At 46.0% G+C, this 22258-nt stretch overlaps 1 protein-coding gene across 1 annotated transcript in view; it reads right to left on the reverse strand.

The window, feature by feature from the left end:
• Positions 1–22258, reverse strand: part of MYO5C (myosin VC) — a 121412-nt gene that overhangs the window by 57054 nt on the left and 42100 nt on the right. Inside the window, exons 11-23 of the mRNA XM_007461908.1 lie at positions 21484–21565; positions 19072–19212; positions 17294–17419; positions 13157–13240; positions 11161–11295; positions 10549–10646; positions 9560–9646; positions 9026–9137; positions 8047–8258; positions 5374–5539; positions 3716–3862; positions 1663–1827; positions 348–441 (exon numbers count right to left, since the gene is read on the reverse strand). Of these exons, the coding sequence (XP_007461970.1) occupies positions 348–441; positions 1663–1827; positions 3716–3862; positions 5374–5539; positions 8047–8258; positions 9026–9137; positions 9560–9646; positions 10549–10646; positions 11161–11295; positions 13157–13240; positions 17294–17419; positions 19072–19212; positions 21484–21565 (1649 nt within the window). The remainder of the gene's footprint in view (positions 1–347; positions 442–1662; positions 1828–3715; positions 3863–5373; positions 5540–8046; positions 8259–9025; positions 9138–9559; positions 9647–10548; positions 10647–11160; positions 11296–13156; positions 13241–17293; positions 17420–19071; positions 19213–21483; positions 21566–22258) is intronic.

Genomic DNA, 22258 nt, shown 5'->3' on the forward strand with positions numbered 1-22258 from the left:
AAAAAAAAATACGGACTCTGAACCATACCTGCCACCACCACCCACTATACTTCCCCACCCCATCTTCTGATATCACAGCTCCAGGCTGATGGCCCACCCATCGGTACTTTGTAAATGGCCCAGGAGGTTCTGAGACAGGGACGGCTGTGCTCCGACAAAAGATGGAAATAAACCGGATGAATCTGTAGGGTACAGTTGCCACGATTTAAATAAAGTTATTCTCTGTGGAGTGAAAGTTTTCTCATTATGCCAGAGCCTCCTGGTCCAGCCTGAAACTCAGTTCCCACCCAGTACCTATTTCCTGAATGACTGGACTTGTGAACGGGTGAATGTGTGTCGGGCTTTACCTTTCAACTCGTCAGTCTTCTCTTGAAGCTTCACCTGTATTTGTTCTTTCTGTATTTCCAATTCTGAATTACGCTTCTGAAGCTTTGCCAATTTCTAGCAAAGGGAAGAAAAAAATGCTTTTTTGAAAACCTTGCTTTGAGTTTTGTCACCACTGCCTGTATATTTTTAAATTAGTATTTTTTGGTCTCGGCTCCCATCCATAGGTAACAGCCGGCACCAGCCCACTGCAAGACGCTGTGTTTAGCTCCACGTGCAAGGGCTCCATGTGACTTCAACAGACACTAGTTCCCAGCCTCGCCCGGAAATGGCTGAAATCAAGGAGAAAGAACCAAATCCAAGGTCTTCCCAAAGTCAAGGAAACTTCTCTGTCTTTTTCTTGGCCAGGGTATTTATATACTTAATATAAGAAATTTATGATATAAAGTGGATTCACACTTTGAGACTCAGGAAGGATGTGTGATCACGACCTAAGTTCTCTTGTAAAGTGCCTGCTGGGCTGGCAGCTGGGGGCCCCTGGGCGCTGATGGCTGGTGACTGGCAGTGAGGGGGATGCCAGCAGCCATGTTGGCATCTGGTCGTGGGGAGGGCAGAGGGATTCCCTGGGGCTCCAGGCCGCCACTACGGTGGGTGCTGTGGCACTTCAGAAGGTGCAGAATGGACGGTAATAAAGACCACCTGCTTAGAAAACAGCAGTTCACGCTTTTGCAGGGCTCTATGACAGTCACTTGGTTAAATTATTTTATCTGAAAATTTTATCTTCACAATAATTCTGTCAGTCCCTTTTTGTTATTCCCATTTTACATATGAGGAAACCAAAATTCAGAGAGGGTAAGTGACTTGTCCAAGGTTGCCCAGAGAAGATTTGAGCCTGGGATATCTGGTTTTTATGTCTACTGCTCTTTTTACTACACCACAGAGATGAAAACCTGCCCATGCTTTGCACTGCTGCTCTGGGGACGATGCTTCCAGGATGCACACCAGGTGGACAAGTGACAGGAGATCAAGGTCATGCTGGAAGAGAGGGAAGCATCTGACCAGGGCTCTTTCTCAGGCCTTTCAGCACTTTACAAATGTGGAAAGGAAGAGGAAACCTTATATTGTGCTTCTTGAAGCATTAGCCTCCTCTTCTGCCCCCAGCCGGACTCTAGGCCTCAGATCTCCCCTCACCTAAGACGCAGGCTCTCTTCGGTAATGGAAGCCAATGGCAAAATCTGATTTGCTCTGCAGAAGTCTACTCTGTGGGAAAATGCTGCACTGTGATCTCTTTCACGGCACGACTCACAACCTATGCCCATAATCACTTCCAGCACAGACCTCTTCCACGGAAGCCTTGTACCTCTTCCCCTTCTCCTCATAATTCTGCCTGTGGGTGGCTGCTCTGTCCAGCTCTGATTCCAGTTTCTGAATCTTCTCCATGCCACCGGCCTGAAGAGCAGCCAGGCTGGTCAGCTTTTCCACCAGCCCATGGTTCTCTCTGTTCTAGAGGAAAGAAACATCCTATACTTAGGGGTTTACCCAAAATAAAGAAGCTGTTGCATTTGCTCCTCACAAGTTCTCATCTAAATCAGAGGTTCCTTTACAATGACCACAGTTATCATTACAATGGCATGTATGAGCACCTTCAACCCAGTGAAGATAGGGATGCAGAGCTAGTTAGGCAAATGCCTTCCTGAGCGGGTGGCTCTTTTAGTCCAACCCTGGAGCTCCAGGACAGCCCTAATGTGGTGGGCTGAGCTGTGTCCCCTCCACCCCCCCAAATCCACATGTTGAAGTGCTAACCACCAGTACCTCAGAACGTCAGTGTATTCAGAGATTGGGTCTTTAAGGATGTAATTAAGGTAAAACGAGGTCATACAGGTGGGCCCTAATCCAGTATGACTGGTGCCCTTATGAGAAGAGATTAGGACCCAGACACACACAGGGGAACGAAGACCATGTGTAAGCCAAGGAGAAACCCCTCGGAAGAGACCAACGCTGCCAACACCTTGATCTTGGACTTTCAGCCTCCAGCACTGTGAGAAAATAAATGTCTGTTGTTTAAGCCGCCCAGTCTGTGCTGGCTTGTTATGGCAGCCCTAAGCACATGAACACCTAGAAAGGAGCTCAGGGAGTGTGGACACTCCCACGGGCCCTGCTCCCACTTGGCCAGGGCTGTTTTTCAATGCTGTTCTCCACAAGCTATATAACATGCAGGCCTGCTGCACAACAGCACAAGGAGGGGAAACTTTATCAAAACCTAAAGTTTCTTGTCTGCACATTCATCCATTCACCAATGACCCCTAGGGCTAAGTTTAAAGTTTATTGTAGGAGAATCTCAGTATTATTTGAGACAGATGCAGGAGTAAGTTTCATAGAACTGGACACTGCATATTCCACAGCTCTCTCCCACTGGCTGAGGGTATATGAAGTTTCTTCCTATTAATGGGAGTGGTATGGGGAATCTTCCCAAACTTGCCAGGGCTGTAGCTAGACCACATGGACCTTTGGGCAAGTTAGAAAACGGCAGCTTCTCTGGGCCAGTGCAGCTCTGAGGGAGCATGGCTTGGCATGCAGGTAGCATCTTTGTGCAAATTAGAAAAAGGCACCCATGCCTCAAGGCAGTACAGCTTTATACCAAGACACATGGGCTGGCAAGTGAAGCCAGACTGGATTTCAGCCCCACTTGCTCTCTTGGGCAGGTGCCCTTGTGCAGTGTGCAACCTACACAACCATATGTATCAGCCCTTCACAGTGCGCTTCTGTTTCCGAGCTCAGTTGGTCCACATAAACTGTTTGAACCTCCTAACATGGGCATAAATCTTAACAGTGTTGACAAAAATAATAATAATAATTAATCAGTATTCAATTTAAAAAAGAAATAAAGTATTTTATTCGAGCCAACCTGAGGATTATAACCCAGGAGACAATCTTTCAGAAAGCTCTGAGCACTGTTCCACCTGTTAGAGGTCAAAGCACAGTTATATAAGTTTTTAAGACAAAGGGCTATACGTCAAAGTAATATATTGACAGTTTACATAGTCCAACAAGACAAGTACTGGATCACTGTGACCCTTTACAGGATTAAGGAAGGAAAGTTATCTCGTAAGCAGCTACCTTGCTGGCACCAGGAGGAAATTGCTTTTTTGGGGAGGAGGGGGTGGGTAGGCTTTCCTGTGTCTTCTACGGGGATCTAGTTAACATAATGCAGATGCACAACCCACGCTAAAGGGGACAAGGTTGTGGCTCAAATGGTAGAGAAAGTTTTATGTTCAATTTTTCTTGTCCTGCCTTAAAATAATTTCATCAACAGCATAGCTAAGGAACTGGCCCAGAACAAAATATATCTGTTAGAAAAAGTAAATATGAAATATGCATCGGGAACACCTACCTGGTCTTCTAGCTTTTTCTGCAAACGCTGAACTCTGTAAGTAAGCTGAATGTTGAGCACAAATCGTCGGATATTTTGGAATCTGCGTCTGGCCAGCCATGCCCGGGCATACTTCTGAAGGATCACAGCCTTGTGTTCCTCCAGCATCTTTAAAACAAGATTTTGTGAAATGCAAACTGGGTCTCTACTGTTTTTCTCATCAACTCTTCCAATGTTGGGAGATATAACTACCAAAATATTCCTACAGGGTAAAATATGAATTTCTTGTAATCAACCCATAGAGCACTATTACCTATCTTTTTTCAGATTCTTTTTTACATTGTAAATTACAATTATTTACATTGTAAATAATTGTAATTATTTACAATGCTGTGTTAGTTTCAAGTGTACAGCAAAGTGATTCAGTTATACCTACAAGATATTGAGTATATAGTTCCCTGTGCTATACAGTAAGTTCTTGTTGTTTATCTATTTTATATATAGTAGTGTGTATATGTTAATCCCAAACTCTTAATTTATCTATCCACCTCCCGCTATCCCCTTTGGTAACTAACCCTAAGTTTGTTTTCTATGTCTGTGAGTCTATTTCTGTTTTGTAAATAAGTTTATTTGTATCATTTTTAAAGACTCCACATATAACTGAAGTCATATGATATTTGTCTTTCTCTGTCTGACTTACTTCATTTAATATGATAATCTAGGGGGCCATCCATGTTGCTGCAAATGGCATTACTGCATTCTTTATGGGTGTGTAATATTCCATTGTATATATACATATATACATACACATACACACACACACCACATCTTCTTTATCCATTCCTCTGCTGATGGACATTTAGGTTGCTTCCAATGGCTTAGCTACTGTAAATAGCACTGCGATGAACATAGGGGTGCGTGTATCTTTTCGAGTTAGAGTTTTCTCTGGATATATGCCCAGGAGTGGGATTGAAGGATCATATGATAACTCTATTTTTAATTTTTTAAGGAACCTCCATACTGTTCTCCATAGTGGCTGCACCAATTTACATTCCCACAAACAGTGTAGGAGGGTTCCTTTTTTCTCCACATCCTCTCCAGCATTTATTATTTGTAGACTTTTTTTTTTTTTTTTTTTGCAGTACGCGGGCCTCTCACTGCTGTGGCCTCTCCCGTTGCGGAGCACAGGCTCCGGACACGCAGGCTCAGCGGCCATGGCTCACGGGCCCAGCCGCTCCGCGGCATGTGGGATCTTCCCGGACCAGGGCATGAACCCGTGTCCCCTGCATCGGCAGGCGGACTCTCAACCACTGCGCCACCAGGGAAGCCCTATTTGTAGACTTTTTAATGATGGCCATTCTGACGGGTGTGAGGTGATACCTCATTGTAGTTTTGATTTGTATTTCTCTAATAATTAGCGATGTTGAGATTTTCATGTGCCTATTGGCCATCTGTATGTCTTCTGTGGCGAAATGTCGATCGGGGTCTTCTGCCCATTTTTTGGTTGGGCTGGTTTTTTGATATTAAGCTGTACAAGTTCTTTTGTATATTTTGGAAATTAATCCCTCATCAGTAGCATCATTTGCAAATGTTCTCCTACCTAGACTTTTGAAACAATAACCAAACCCCACCTGTGGTGGACATGTACGAACAGACATTCACGTCCCAGAAAGCCGCACCTTTCGATACCTCCTCCTCGCCAGGAATCCTCGGGTGTAGGCCTGGATGGTGATGGCGGCCATGCGAATCAGTTGGTACAAACTGCGGACAAGATACGCACGACAGTACTTCTGAATGATTATGGCTGCCCACGCTTCTTTTAAGGCTGTGGCGGTAACAGCTTTCCTTGGTTTAAAAGAATGTAGAGTAAATCTGTTACCCACAGGGCATTGACACCTACTCCAGAGGGCAAGCTTGTGCAACACCTCTTAACTAAGGCATATTCAAATGTTTTGCAAATCTACACATTAAACGCTGTAAGTGGTTTATGCTAATGTCTACTCAAGATCAGGGTCATTACCTCTCCTTTCCACCCTGATCTGAACGTGGACCTGCTCCAGGAACGAAGCACCACGTGGGAACTGCCACACTCACTGTCACTCACATACCCACAGAGACCGTGACAACACAACTGTGCTTTGGCATTGCACTTGCTCATTCCTCTAGTCATTCTTGTGGGAAATCACGCTGGAGGCTCTAGATCAGGGGTTGGAAAACTACGGCCTGGGGCCCAAATCTGCAGCCTCCCACCTATTATTGTCAACTTTTGCTGGAATGCAGCTGCAACTATTAATTACAAATGGCCCATGACTGATTTCACGTTACAAAGGCAGAGTTTAACAGCTGCGTGAGAAACCACGTGACCCCAGAAGCCCAAATATTTGGCCCTTACAGAAAAAGTTTTTCGAAGGACCTATCTGAAGGACTGGGGGTGAACACAAAGTTCTTACCTTCAATGTTTGCAACCTCATGAAACAGACAGACTTAGAAATGGTCAAGTGGGATAAGAAGAAAAGTAAAATAACTACTAAAAGATCTGTAAGAGAGATCTTATTGAAATATCATTCTGCTTAGGAAGAGCTGAGATGTCAGCCAGCCTTAATGGAAAAGTAGGATATCTGTAGACACTGAAAGCTGGAAAAGGCATTTCAGACTGAGGGACCAGTGAAGGCATGAAGGCCTAACAGCACCTGAAATATTCAGAAAAAGGGAATTTGTCTGGAATTGCTAGAATATAAGACACATGGGGCTTCCCTGGTGGCGCAGTGGTTGAGAGTCTGCCTGCCGATGCAGGGGACACGGGTTCGTGCCCCGTTCTGGGAAGATCCCACACGCCGCGGAGCGGCTAGGCCCGTGAGCCATGGCCGCTGAGCCTGTGCGTCCGGAGCCTGTGCTCCGCAACGGGAGAGGCCACAACAGTGAGAGGCCCGTGTACCGAAAAGAAAAAAAAAAAAGACACATGGAGAAAATTGGTAGTCTGTGAGGTGAGAAAGATAGATTGGGACAATTTGTTATTAAAAAAATATATATATATATGTATGTATGTATAGAACACCTACTATGTGACAATCACTGTGCTGCGTCTTACGGATTGATGCAGTGGGAACCAGACAAGTATGGTCCCTGTCCTCACAGAGCTTCCATGCTTATAAATGCATCCAGGCCATGGCGGGACGTGAATACCAGGTTGAAACCTGAGTGCTCTTCTGTGGGAAAACAGGGGCCACTGGAGGCATTCATGGCAGGAGCAGGGCAGGCCCTGCTTTAGGAAGATGGGAGAGAAAGGCAGCAGGTGGAGGGCTGTGCTGTAGAGTGAAAGCCAAACAATGATGAAGGCCTCATCCAGGGCACGGGCGCAGGGATGAAATGAACGGGACAGACACAAGAGGCAAGCGGGGAGCAGAGTCCCAGGCCACGGTGATTCCCAAACGGAAAGGGAGCATGAGTCTGGGGAGGAAGCTAACTCTGGAGTTTCCTGCCCTGGAGACTGCTGCTACTAACTGACACCAGAGGCTCAGGAGGGCAAGGCTGGCTGGGTTTCTGTGTAAGATGGTTGCCTGAGAGGAGAGTGGGCTGGGGTGGGGGTAGGGTGGTGGAATGGCGAGTCCAGTTTGGGGTGTGCCGAGATGAAGGCTGTGGTGTGCCAGCCACGTGCAGAAGCCCAGATGCTGCTGGAGGTCAGGCTCAAGCTTGGGACAAGGGAGGCTGAGCCACACAGCCTGACCCTTAAACACCTGAGCCCTCAACTACCCTCAGAGCAAGCGAAGGAGGGAGGCAGGGCAGACACAGAACCACAAAATGCTGTCCAGGAGGGATGCCCGTCTTGCTGGCCACGCCAGCACGGCCTCCTGGGCGCACTCAAGGAGGGGTGGGCGTGGCCAGCGGAACTGCCCTCCACTCAGGCAGCCCCACCCAGGGGCTTAGGGCCTGCGGGCAGAGCCTTGCCATGGTCCCCTCAGGCACGGTTTGCCCCCCCACCTGCAAGGTAGGCTGGTCACTGGTGTCTTTACTCTGAGGCTTCACTTGGACCTTGATCACCTTAGGTGTTTTCGGTTCCCAGGAACCAGCGGCCCAGCCCCTCTACCTGGTCTCACCAGAAATTCTGACCCTCTGCAGCAGCACGCTGATCAGGGCTTCCCCTCTTCAGGGTCCTGGTTGTCACCTCTGCCACGTGGGGACAGCAGGCAGTCAGCACCACCTGCCCCCGAGGACACACCCATCTCACCTGGAGGCTCACGGCCACCTCGGGGGACGCATCTGCACCTGGGTCCCAGAAGAAAGGGGGCCGCGCCCCCCGAGGTGACGGCGAAGAAAGCCAAATGATGGCGCACGTCTTCTTGGTTCCAACATACCTCACGGTTTGCTGACCCCGGAAGTACTGCTGGATGATCAGGGCCGCTCGTCTCTCTCGGAGGAATTTTTTTCTCTGGAGCCAGCCACGGATGTGCTTTTGTATCACAACACAACCCTGCCTCAGTTTATCCAACCGGAGTTTCTCTAAATAAGCCACTTGCCCTGCTCTGAAGAAAATTTTGGTTTTACCAAACTGGTACTGATTCGAATCCTGGAAGAGAAAAATGACATAATCAGAAACAAAATCTTTCAGATTTTCTATAGTATTTGGAAAAGATGTTTAGAGATCCAAACATGCCACCAACATTGCTATTCTGACATCTCTTTGATATAAAGCAGAAAAGCTCTGATTATGACCTAGAAGTTTATATTTTGCCTTGTTTGTTTAAAGCTCCTTTCTGGGGAAGAAATGGACTTGAGGGTGAGGCATCCGTCTGTGGGGTGGGAAGGGGTGTGTGCATTGTTGGCTGGGCTGCCGGGGAGCTCCAGCCTTTCATAGGTGGTTTCCACAGAAGCGCAGAGGCACCTGGAAAGGCTTGGTTTCTGTCTTCCTTTGGCTTCTCTTCACCACCCCCTTCCTGGCCATCATAACTGCTTCCCCACTTCTTTTCCGTCACAAGTCATGGCTTCAGCAAACCTCTAAGTCCACACTGAGAGCCATGTCTGGAACCCCCGGCTCAGCGACCGTCTAGCTGACTGTGTAACATAAGCCTGGCCCGCAGAAGCTCCCTAGGCTGTGGGAGAACACAGCAGGACAGGAGGACATGGTGGCGGTGGAGGCCAGGGTCCCTCAAGGTGACTCCTGCTATCAGGAGATGATGCCCCATGAGTAGGTCTGCTCTGATCTCCTTAGCACACAGACGCGCGGGGCACGTTTCCTTTCTGCTTAGGCATTCGTGACAGTTACAGCCCTGAGACAGAGGCAGAGATGAGGACAGTGTTTGCGAGCCCGTGGTTCCAGGAGAGAGCAGGACTGACCTGGATGAGCCTGTGTAAAATCACTTTGCACACCTCCTTTTTATCGCTGAATGAAAGCTCCTGCTTGGTCATGAGGATCCCAAAGCGGCTGTAGAACTCGATGTACGTCCACCTGGGAAGTCAAGGCAGACCTAAGGAGCCGGGCCGGAGGAAACGCATGCTGCCTGTGGACCCCAAGGGCTTACCTGCCACTGTTTTGGGGACAATGACCCTGACCTTTGACCCACCACCCACAAACCTCACTTGAGCACACCTGGATGCTTCCTGTTAACGTTCCGCTCCGACAGCTGTCTCCCCCTCCAGCTCCCTTTCTCAGGGGCACTGGGGAGGCAGCGGGTGACCCTCACTAGTGCGGAGACGAGGGTGGGGACAGTGGCCTCTGTCTCACATGGTGCTCGTTCATCTGGCCTTCCCACAGCACATAGGGACATCTTATGAACATAACTGATGAAAACGCGGCAGCCCCTCCCTTGGATCTCAGCACAGACCTGAAGTTGGGCACTTTTCCCCCCAAACAAGGAACTGACAACGTACCTAGAAGGGTAGCTCCGCGCACTAATGCGAATGGTTTCTAAAACACCACAGGCTCGCAGCTGCTGAACAATTCTTTTGGAGTCAAACCTGAAAGAAGACGATCTGATCATGTGTTAAGCCATCGCAGTTGATAAACAGGCCCATGAACAGTGTAGCGGACCTGCCCCAACTGTGAGCTCCTGGGCAGCAGATCTGCCTGTGTAATCCCCGAGCCCCGCAGATACTTATTAAATACGTGTTGCATGTCAAACGAAGATAGCACCTCTGTGAAACAGTTCAGAAAGCTTCACTGAGGACACGGGGAAAGGAGCAGCTGATTCTGACAGAGGGAGGCAACAGCGAGAAGCCTTGTGGGGAAATGCCCTTTGGGCTGAGCTTCGAATGACAACCAGAGTGGGAGAAATGTCCAAGCTCACCCGTCCCAGCACCTACTTGTTGCTGAGTTCCCTTTATAAGACACCCCACAGGTGGCCCTCTGGCTTAGGCCTGACCCTCTAAGGACACACAGACACAGTCACCACCTCCAGACGGACCACTCCCTTAGACACCTCTCAGCTTGAGTCAGCTAAGAGGCTCTCTATAACTTCCACTCGTGGGTCTGCGCCTTTTCCCTGGGGCCCCAGACAACAAGTCTAAGTAAGGCCTCATGGCATGTTTGAAGACAAAACTTCAGACCCCTCTACAGCATTTCTCCTGCAAACACATACAAATTCTTACCATCAAGGAAAATGTTCTGGCTTTCTCAGTTGCGTAAGCTTTAGCTGTAGAATAATTCTTTCAAATCTAACCCTTTTGCTTAATCCCGGAGATGAGACGGCTTAGCCAGAGGGGTTGTGCTAACATTATATGTAGAGGGCAGGCTTGTTTTGAATCATTTACAAACCGAGAAACAGTAAAGTTCACGACAATTGCAAGCAAATTCTCCAACATCACAACAGAAACCGTTTCCTCGGTGTTTCTTCCCCACTCTGTTGCAGAAGAACACTTACTCAAAGGGCAATTTCTCATCATTTGGTTTGATGCATCGAACGTAGTGGGGCATGGTGGCATTGAGGGTCTCCATGAGCAAGTACAGAGAGCTGCGGAACTAGGAAACAAGGTCAGGTGACAAACATCGTGCTGAAATTTAATGCTTAGATCCGGGTTAAAAGGAAAAAAAAAAAAAAGGTCCAACCTTATCGTAAAGCAATTATACTCCAATAAAGATGTTAAAAAAAAAAAAAAAGTCCAACCTTGATAAGTTACTCAAGAAGAGGAAAAGTTAACTTCATGCATAAACATCTATTATGAAAGGTTTTAGTCTATGACTGGGTTTATCAGCATATCCTGCTCTTGTGGACAGAACAGTTCTCCGTCCAACACTCCCAAACAGCAAAGGACTTTAGCGACTCGGGTTACTGTGCAAACATATGGTTTGCTCAGATGTGTGTAGCCTTAGAGGTTGAGGCACTATGATGATGAACTACTACTTTTCTTTGCATTTGCATTTATATTAATAGATTTGAGGAAACCCAGTGCCTGTGTCCAGGCCCGGAATGGGTCCCACCCATCCCTGGCTCCCTGCCCTCAGCCCCCGCGCCCTCAGAAAACTCTCTCAGTACCTTGCTGCCCACGGTGCTCCGGAAATGCTTGTTGTTCGGCTTGATGACTGGCTTTGCAGATTTAACTGTGATCGCTGAACCGAAAGGTGAAGAAGGAACCAGATTTTCTTGAAAAAAGTTGGCACAGAGATGAAACTGGGAAGAACAAAGAGGGTTTCAATGTCAAAAGTATTCGCCCACAGTCCTCAGCTGGAACAATCAAGGAAATGGTCACAACAACCACGTCTAAACCAGTGTGGGGTAAAGTAACAATCTTGGCCAAATCTCAGTTCCACAGGGGGGTCGTCCTCACTCGGGATGACTGACGGTTTCTTTCCCAGGAACGGGAGCAGAAAGGAAAGCATGTGAATGTCTGTATGTGGGTATCACTCCAAGTGTCAGAACAGAAGTATTTATTCTTCCTCCCTCTGCGCCTTGGCTCACGTTGCTTCTGCACTTGGTATCTCCTCCCTCCTAACCCCACGTTCTCATCCCTGCAGATCCAAACCCTACCCATTACTCAAGGTGCTGTAATAATATTTTCTAGCCCCACCTCCTTCACAATAACTTTCCTGGTGTCCCAGCGTGAATTAATCCCAACTTCCTCTGAGTTACCTTAATCTTTGATCTGTACCTCTTTTAAGACACTCACTACTTTCTACCTTGCATCACTTATTTCTTTCAATGTCTTATCTTCCCTCTTGGAGAAGACCTCGTATTTTCTTCTTTTAAATCAGACATTGAGAATCTTCTCTGGGGGAGAATTCCTGCCTGATGCATCCTGTAGCCCCTGTGGAACAAGTGAATCTGAAATTCCCAGGCCTCTGACAGCTTCTGGGCTTAGTGCAGAGACCCATCTGTGCTTCACCACGTTCTGTGCCCCTCTTCCAGACTGGACCCCAGGTAAACAATTGGTGAAATACGTCAACTAATTTTGTACACAGATACAGGCTATTTCTACACTGAATTCTCTGTCATAAATCAATTTTAATAACTGAAGTTGCCATGGCCTGTGATTTACTTATGACCATTAGTGGGAAGTGCTCAGGCTCATTTGGGAAATTGTCAAAATTGTTGAGCATCTGGTGCTGTGATGACCTAGATGGGTGGGATGGGTGGGGAGGCAGGTCCAAGAGGGAGGGGATATATGTATACTTATAGCTGATTCACTTCACTGTACAGCAGAAACTAACACAACATTGTAAAGCAATTATACTGCGATAAAATAAAATTTTTAAAAAAGAGAAAAAAACTACTTGAGCATCAGCAAAGGACCGGGGACCTTCTAAAAGAAGGAAAATAAATATGATAACCAAATCTTCACAAAAAATGTATGAAATATCCTATTTCTCAAATTTTAAGAATGTGAATTCTTAAAATTCTTAAATTGAAAGAAATGTTTAAGGAGGAAAAGAAAAAGCCAGAAGTCACTCTTACGGTGACACTTCATCATATAGAACCGTGGATTCAAGGAACTCACACACGCAGAGCAGCACTCCATCTTGCTTTGGTTTTCCTTGAGCACTTACTTGGCACTACCTATCCTTGTTTGCTTTCATGTGTGAGGTATGTTGCTCCCTCTGGGATGTGAGCTCCATGAGGGCAGGAACCCTGTCTGCCCTGTTCACTGCTGTACCCCCAGAATCTAGGACAGTGCTTGGCACATGATAAGTGCTTTATAAGTGAGTGAATGAATAAAATGTGAATTATGATTCTTTAAATGATTGTATCATCTGTCCTTTGTCTCTGTCATCTGCATATTTGATTTCTGATTTTGCATATAGTGGAAACTTGCATGCTTTCAGAAGCTAGAAACATATTTTAGTGCCAATTCCGAACAGTCATTTTTGGTATGTAAGAGCTACAATTCGCTGCTACAAGACAGTTAACACACACACACACACACACACACACACACACACACACACACACACACCTTACTCTTTCCTGATACACATCTAGATCTACATCAAGTACACAATGAATAACATTAACTACCTCTTAGGACTTTACAAACCTTGCTGGCTCTCAGGATTTCAACCAGCATGTCATAGACGGTGTCTCTGTTCTTCTCAAGGAAACCTTCACATTTATACTCTACCTATGCAAAGAAAGGAATTAGTTCCAAAGAGGCAAACGCAGACAGCGTCTAAGTACCACAGGTTTCTTTTCTTTTTAAAGAAAGATTAATGAAGGGGCTATAAAGGCAATGTTTTAAAAAGAGATTCAGTCTGTTTGCCATTACAGAAAGCTTAGAAAGCTGGGAATATGTCATCTGATGCAAAGCGCCAGGCTCTCCCACTGCCTGGACTTCTCACTGGCCGCTGGTCACTCTATACTCACCCATTAGTTCCCACTGGCCACAGGTGACTGTTTTTTCCCTGTAACACGTGCAGCTAATACAAGAAGACCTGGCTTAGGGCTCCCTTTGCCTTTGAAACCACCAGGAGGAGGAAAAAAGCTCAGTGGTGTCCTTTGAGTCAAACAGAAATGTTTTCCTGAATCAGCATTAATGTGGTAGAAAGGAAAGAAAAATTGACCAGCTGATCACAAAACCTTCCAGGACCACAAAACCCTTAGAGTCAGGTTTAGAGTGGGTCAGTGTTTGCCCTGATTGAATTTGGCTTAGAAAAACCCTCTATGCAGCCCTTTCTGATTCATAAGGCTTCTCAAATCCCTCAAACAACATATCCAGGGTGGCTGCTTAAACATTCAAATCTCTGGTTAATCACAAAGCTACAGTCATCAAAACAGTATTGTACTGGCATAAAGACAGACACATAAATCAACAGAACAGAACAGAGAGCCCAGAAAAGAACCCACACTTTTATGGGCAATTAATCTACGACAAAGGAGGCAACAGTAATATAGTGGGGAAAAGACAGCCTCTTCAATAAGCGGTGCCAGGAAAACTAGCCAGCTACACGAAAAGAATCAAACTGGACTACTCCCACACCATGCACAAAAATAAATTTCAGGGACTTCCCTGGTGGCGCAGTGGTTAAGACTCCGCGCTCCCAATGCAGGGGGCCTGGGTTCGATCCCTGGTCAGGGAACTAGATCTCACATGCAGGCTGCAACTAACAGTTCGCATGCCACAACTAAGGAGCCGGCCTGCCACAACTAAGATCTGGCACAGCCAAATAAATAAATAAATAAATATTAAAGAGTTAAATGTGATCGCCTTTTAGTGCTTGGAGTTTTTCAGATAGGCTCCTGAAGAGATGCACATGAAATGAGTGATGATATATCAAGTTATATTTTCTAGTTGCTGTCCTTTATAATTTCACAGTTGTGATCCCAAGGGGAAAAAAAGGATCAGACTTCATGTAAAGCACATATGGGATTTACTTCAAGAGACCCTCTCTATAGTACATGGTTTCTGCACGTTTAGTTCTTGTCACCTGGCACTTCCAAGAAGACCCTCTTAAAAGAACTAACAGTGCGGCATTTTGCGTGTACTACGGATTGGTGAGAAGAAACCATACACGCTGTAGGGTCAGCTTAGGTTCTCAGTTTCATTAACCAAGGAAATAAAATTGTTTTGAGAGCGAGGCAGCTGTGCTTAGATGCATAAAATCAGCACACTTTGCCATGGTCCCCAGTGCCCCCAACAGAGGCACTCAGGTACCTGCTACCCTGTCCCTGCAAACAGTCTCCTGGGATTGGGAAGGTTCTATATTTGTTACACCTTTGCTCGTTTATATTGGTGGCTCACACACCAGCCTGGAAGAATTTGTGCAACAGTCCATGTGCTGTACTCACAAGGGCGTGTTTCCAGACAGGATTAAAGAGTTAAATGTAAGGCCTGAAATCATAAAACTTCTAAAAGAAAACACAGGCAGTACCACGCTCTTTGACATCAGTCTTAGTAATACTTTTTCGTAAATGTCTCCTCAGGCAAGGGAAACGAAAGCAAAAATAAACAAATGGGACTGCATCAAACTAAAAAGCTTTTGCACAGTGAAGGAAACTATCAACAAAACGAAAAAGCCACCTATTGAATGAGAGAAGTTATTTGCAAATGATATATCTAATAAAGGATGAATATCCAAAATATATTAAGAACTCCTACAACTCATCTCCAAAAAAAGAAACAATCCTATTAAAAAGTGGACAGAGGATTTGAATAAACATTTTTCCGAAGAAGACAGATAGCCAACAGGCACATGAAAAGATGCTCAGCATCATTAATCATCAGGCAAATGCAAACCAAAACCACAATGAGATATCATCTCACACCTGTCAGAATGGATAAAGTCAACAAGACCACACATAACAAGTGTTGGTGAGGGTGTGGAGAAAAGGGGACCCTTCTGCACTATGGGTGGGAATGTAAATTGGTGCAGCCACTATAGAAAATAGTACAGAGAGTCCTCAAAAATAGAACTAACATTTGATCCAGCAATTCCACTCCTGGGTATATATCTGAAGAAAACAAAAACACGAATTCAAAAAGATACATGCACCCCTAGGTCCTCTGCAGCACTATTTACAATAGCCAAATCTCTGGACTATATATTTTAAAATGTGATATATATTCTTCATAAATAAAAAAATAAAAATTTACAAACTGTGAACAAACAGGCTTTCAGGGGTGCTGGAATATGGAGGCAGAGAGGGTGTTCAGGGACCCCAGGGCAAGGACTCTGCTTTGTCCCCTGGGTAGGAAAGTGTCCTTCCTGGTGCACAGTTCGGGTTATGAACCAGGAACGCTGGCTGTCTGGAAACACGCCCTTGTGAGTACAGCACATGGACTGTTGTATAAATTCTTCCAGGCTGGTGTGTGAGCCACCAGTATAAACGAGCAAAGGTGTAACAAATATAGAACCTTCCCAATCCCAGGAGACTGTTTGCAGGGACAGGGTAGCAGGTACCTGAGTGCCTCTGTTGGGGGCACTGGGGACCATGGCAAAGTGTGCTGATTTTATGCATCTAAGCACAGCTGCCTCGCTCTCAAAACAATTTTATTTCCTTGGTTAATGAAACTGAGAACCTAAGCTGACCCCACAGCGTGTATGGTTTCTTCTCACCAATCCATAGTACAGGCAAAATGCCACACTGTTAGTTCTTTTAAGAGGGTCTTCTTGGAAGTGCCAGGTGACAAGAACTAAACGTGCAGAAACCATGTACTATAGAGAGGGTCTCGAAGTAAATCCCATATATGCTTTACATGAAGTCTGATCCTTTTTTTCCCCTTGGGATCACAACTGTGAAATTATAAAGGACAGCAACTAGAAAATATAACTTGATATATCATCACTCATTTCATGTGCATCTCTTCAGGAGCCTACCTGAAAAACTCCAAGCACTAAAAGGCGATCACACTTAACTCTGCTCCTCTGGCCCACAAAGGTTATTATAGCTGTCTGTCTAGCTGTCCCTCCACTGCCCCCGTGGACACTCAGGCACAACCAGCAGACTGACCCACAGCAATAGCCTCTAGGACAGGCAAGCACAGGCTGTCCCCATGATCCCCAGGCGCTGGCCAAGCCACTGGAGTAACACCCAACCCGTCAATAACACAGAGGGCAGGAGTTTCCTTACGGAAGGAAAGCAAGATGAGAAAGCAAGTTTAGGGCAGGTGGTTGTGGTACATTTTCTTTTTTTTCCCTTCCATTTCCTAAGCTTTCTGTAATTTGATTAAAAAAATTTTTTTTTTTACTAAACATTTTTTTCCTAAGAAATTGGAGACATATAAAGAAAATAAAGATCACTTAGAAAACCCATCATCTTGAGTCAGTCTCTGTTACCAATATAAAAATATATTATGACAATAAGAAAAGAAAGGGTCAACAAAAAGATATTCCTTTCAATGTAGGAAACAACTATGCTGTCTTGATTATAGCAATATCACAGAGAAAATAAACTGATAAAAGGTTAATGAACTCACAATAAGCCCCAAATCAGAAATGAGGTCCATTGGCAACACGTTTATCTTTAAAGCAGTACAACTGAAACGCATATATTTTGTGATAAAGACAAATTAAGAACTGTTATGCTCACACGCGTGCGCATACACACAGGTATCCCTCATCAAAGCTACGTGCTAAGCGTGATGGTTCTGACCAGCAAAGTCCCTGGCCTGCTTGCTCTTCCCAGGAGACAGCTGTGGGCCAGGGGCAGACAGCACTGCTCCAAACTCTCACTGTACCTTATCAGCAAAGTGCTGGATGATAAAGGACGTGTTTGACATTCTGGGTTTTTCAAACAAAGAGTTCTTGTTGACAAAATTATTATACAGCTTTTGAAGCCAGTTTTCATCAGTCCCATGTGGTAACTGGAAGAGAAAAGCAAACCAAATGGCAAGTAAGAAAACAGAGGGGAGGAAAAGCGCTAATTCTAAAAAACCAAGATGAGCTGCGCCTCAGAGTGAACTGCTCTACATGAGAGGCTCCTGTTTCAAATGCAACTCTAGGCATAAATCTGTCTTTGATCTTATTCTTTAGAGTGATATTTAACTGGACATATCAATGCTCTTTTATTTTTATTTTATTTTTAATTTTTGTGTTTTTGCGGTACACGGGCCTCTCACTGCTGTGGCCTCTCCCGTTGCGGAGCACAGGCTCCAGATGCACAGGCTCAGCGGCCATGGCTCACGGGCCCAACCGCTCCGTGGCATGTGGGATCCTCCCGGACCGGGGCTCGAACCCGTGTCCCCTGCATCGGCAGGCGGACTCTCAACCACTGCGCCACCAGGGAAGCCCATCAATCCTCTTTCAGAAGAACAAAACGTTATTGATGAAAAGGAAACGGTCACATAATGACGTAAGAATGAAGGATTTTATTTCTGCAAAACTGGCAGTATTTTAACATTTCTTCCTCCCAGAATTATGTGAACATGATTTTTATTCTTAGTTGAATGGAGGAAGATTGGAACCCAAATGTAGTCCTCCCCACCCCCTGCCTCAAGAAGAAAGCTGTTCTTTTGTTTTACTGCCTAGTTAATAACTACCTCCTTGAACTAAGATCTTACCTACTTAAACTAAGCTAGTTGCAAAACTTGTTCTTGATACTGGTGATTGTGAAGCTATCAATTATATTCAGCCTGAACTCTGTGAATCTAATACTCCATATAGGGAATAACTGTGTACAGTGGGTACAAATATTCCTAGAGGTTACCTTGGCCTCTGCACCCTGCCCACAGGAGGTCAGTCCAGAATGTTTGGCCCTGATGCCTGTCTTTTAATCTTACATCACTGAAGGGCCTAAAGCGTAGGTGGCACCAGAAAGGCTAATCTGTGAGAAGAACCATGGAATTGAGAATTCTAGGGAGAAAATACCAGTAAGTGTTCAACGTTACAAGCATTTGGGGCTGGGGGTGGTAGAAATAAATCTTTGGAAAAGAAACAAGATGTGTGTTTAAACATTAAAATATAACCTTTAAACCAAAAGAATGAATACTGCCCTAGGGATTATTTTTTCCTGTGGCCTGACGAAGGACACTGCTAGGCTGACTCACTGTGAAGTTGTTCCTCCCAGAGGGTAATAATAATAGGAAAATTCCTAGAGACTCTTTTGTCAATTGTATGATGTTGATTTTTCGGCTGCACCTCCCAGTGGGTGACTCATGGAATCAGGAAGTAAGAGAAAACTCAGTTCCTATTAGTCATTAACAACTGGTGTATAGTCACTTGTTGTTTCCATGTCCACTCTATATATACACCTAGCGACAGCTTCAAAGGGCTCCTCCCTGCTGGACATGACCTAAGAGGTCATGCATGTTACCCAAGGGTGGGCTACACCTGCTGAGGGCGGGAGGCTCACCGGACCCTCCGGGGTTCCTGCTATGGACTGCTGTCTCAGTATTAACATCCAACCAAAGAGTAACACGTCAGGAATTGACATGTACATTAAAAAAATATCCATTTTGCAATATGCTCATCGATTACTACTCAGAAGTTGAAGACAACAATTATTTTAAAAAGTTACCAAGCATTCTTCATCCAGTAACTCCAAAATACCCATTTTGGCTTCAATCAGGTCAATAACCGGTTGGTTGTCATAAAAATCTATCAGAGTCCAAGGAATATCTTCCTTCATGTACTCTTCTTGCTCAAGTTTAAAGACATGCTGGAAATCCAGAAGTCAACATAGAAAGTAAAAGAGAACATTAGAGTGTGCTTCTGAAGAACAGGACATAAACGTTTGGAAAATGTAGATATATGACTGATTTGAAGGTTTATGGAAGACCCTGAGGTGCACGCCACCCTCCTTACCCACAATCAGTGCTGCTAAGGTCCTAACGTGGGTGTAGCTGTCATCTTCCAGCCCACTCGCAGGGGGTCCCCACATCCTGGGGTGTAAAGGCCCGAGCCAGCCTGCCACCTGTAGCGCTCAGGGTGGTCCTGGAGCCCCTTCCTGCTCAGTCACTGCTGCTGTCCAAGGCAGACCCAGCCTCTTTGGCCAGGTGGGAACCAGCCCACCTGAGAATGTTGGCTCTGGGGCCAGTATGAGAAGCTAACAACTTGGAGAGCTTTGTACATTACTTGTTCGGGCCACGAGGGTACCAGGGAGGCTCCCCAGAGGGCTGGCTGAGGCTCATCCTGGCTGCAGGTGGCAGAAGGGGGAAGGGCTACGAGGAGAAAGGGGCCCACGGGAGAATCCCAGTGGGAATTGCACAGAAGCCCAATAGGTGGTTGAGAACTGAACAGCGCCCGTACAGGCCAGAGAGACAGCACAACAGTGATGGGGGTGGGGGGCAATGGATGGGACTGCAAAGGACAGCAGAGGGGAGATCACACCAGCCCCCTGTGTACCCCCAGAGAATCTCAGACCTGTGGCCTTTTCCAAGGGGCAATGAGGACCCACGGAGTTCATGATGAGACCTAAGTTCTGGAAAGATAACTTGGTTTGGGGGTGGGGATGGCTTTGAAGGAGGCAGGACTGAGGCAGAAAGCCCAGTCAGGACCCAGCCCAGGGGTCCGTGGAGGCCAGACACTGTGCAAGGAAGGTGAGCAAGAGCAACGAGGCTGGGATGAACGTGAGGCTCAGGACACAGGGTAAGCGGTGGTGCTTTAATCGCAAGAGGGAGCGTAGAAGGCAAGGAGCCAAGAAGGGAAGGTGGCAGGTTCACCTTGTCACTGCTGAACTCCCACAGGCCATCCAGATGCAGGGGTCCAGCAGTGGCCAGACTTATGGGACTGGAGCTAGGAGAGGGCTCACTAAGGCTTTCATGTTGATATTTTAAGGTTTTACCTCTTCCAGGAGGATCTGCACATTGACAGATGACTCAACCCCACACCCCCCCAAAAAAAAGTGGGGCGGGGGAGAAGGAAGATGAAGGGGAAGAGGAGGAAAAGCAGAATAAAAAAAGAAAAAAATGGAATTGCAGCCTCTGACATGCTATTTTCAGGAGGTGTCTTACACATGTTATTCTGAGGTTGAGGTGAACGTGTATGTCGGGGAGCAAGACGGCACTGGCGTCCCGGAAGGGACAGGATCTACAGACACAGTTCGACCTCAGGTGAGTTATGCTGCACACCCACTTGGAATAAATCTTAGTTTCAGTTATTAAATGCTAAACTTCCAGGGAATCCTTGAGAATGATAACAGAAAACAAATTCGCAACAGGGTGAAATCTTATGCTTATACATGACTTAATTCTGGAGCAAGGACTAGCAAAGCAAAAAAACATTTGCTGGGTATGATTCAACGTTAGGTCTTCTCCTTAAGAGGATATTAGGCAGATACTACTGACCTGTTTTCAAAATAAGAAAAATGAGGCTCAGAGAACCCAAGGTCCCAGAGAAAGGAGGTGGTAGAGCTGAGACTCAAACCCAGTTCAGTTTGAGCAAAAGCCCTTGCTCTCCATGATGTCACACTGTCTTCTCATGAGTTGTGTGGGAGAAGCTGAATTTCAAATGACAAGCAGGAGTTCTCCAGATGAAGATGAAGGGATGGGGAAAGGACAGGGGCAGGTGGGTTGTGGCAGAGAGAGCAGCAGGTGCAGATACTGAGGCTCGCAAAGACTGGAGCCTTCAGGAAACTAAGTGGTTTGGTCTGGCTGCAGGGTGGCCTGTGTCCAAGAATGGCAGGTGATGAAGTGAAACAGAAGTGGGCAAGTGGCTCCACAAAGATGAAATAGGATGGGAAGGTGCAGTTTCAAGATAAGGCCACAAGATGGTGCAGTGACCCAGCATGTGAGTGATCCAGCAAGATTTGAAGAGGGAAAGAACCAGACTGAGCCTCTCTCCATGGTCTGTCTCTGTCTCTGTCTCTGTCTCTGTCTCTCTCTCTCTCTCTCTCTCTCTCACACACACACACACACACACACACACACACACACACACGCACACACACACGGCTGAGAGCTAGTTTCAAGAAGGCAGAAAAGTCACTTACCAGGTTAAACTGCTGTTGCAGCTTTTCATTAGCATAATTGATGCAAAACTGTTCAAAGCTGTTCGCATCAAAGGTTTCAAAACTGAAATACAGTTTAGACAAGTTAAGATATAACTTGAAGGATATATACATTCATTTATAGGTTAGCATTTTTCCACAGATTTTACAGTTTAAAAGTTTTCTATGTTTTCTGCAAGTTTTAAATATGCCTCAAAGCTTCTGGTTTAAATATCCTAGCATTCAGTTTATAAGTCACCTTTTTCCAGGCTGCCCCAGGAAGGCATCTTGTGTGTACAAAACACCTACCTGAGGCAGGCATTAAAATAGGCATGGTACAATATGGCACATCATTTAATCCACACCATAACACTGTCATCAGCATTATTATCCTCACTTTATAAAACTGAGAAGTTGAAAACTCTGTCCGAGGACAAACAGTGTCAGACTGAGCTGTGAGCTGACCTGAGTGTAACACTTATGTTTCCAGTGAAAAAGCAATGCTGCTTCCTGTTGCCCCACTCTTTGCTGCAGGCAGAGGCAGCACGGTTTTGCCTCCCAAGGGGTGCTTTCATAGTCCTTGGAGGAAAAGGGCAAGGCCATCTAATACCCACACCCCAGCAGACCCCTTTAGGTCCAAGGCAGACAGCCCCACCTCCATTTTCAGACTTTCAGTGTCTGTCTCTGGAGCTGCAAACTCACAAGCTGAGAGGAGACCAGTAGACGACAGAATGGGGGGCAGGCTGGAACTGTGCAGGGCCCATGATAACCAGGAATG

The sequence above is a fragment of the Lipotes vexillifer genome, unplaced genomic scaffold (assembly GCF_000442215.2).
Source record: "Lipotes vexillifer unplaced genomic scaffold, Lipotes_vexillifer_v1.1 scaffold283, whole genome shotgun sequence".
Taxonomy (NCBI): Eukaryota; Metazoa; Chordata; class Mammalia; order Artiodactyla; family Lipotidae; genus Lipotes; species Lipotes vexillifer.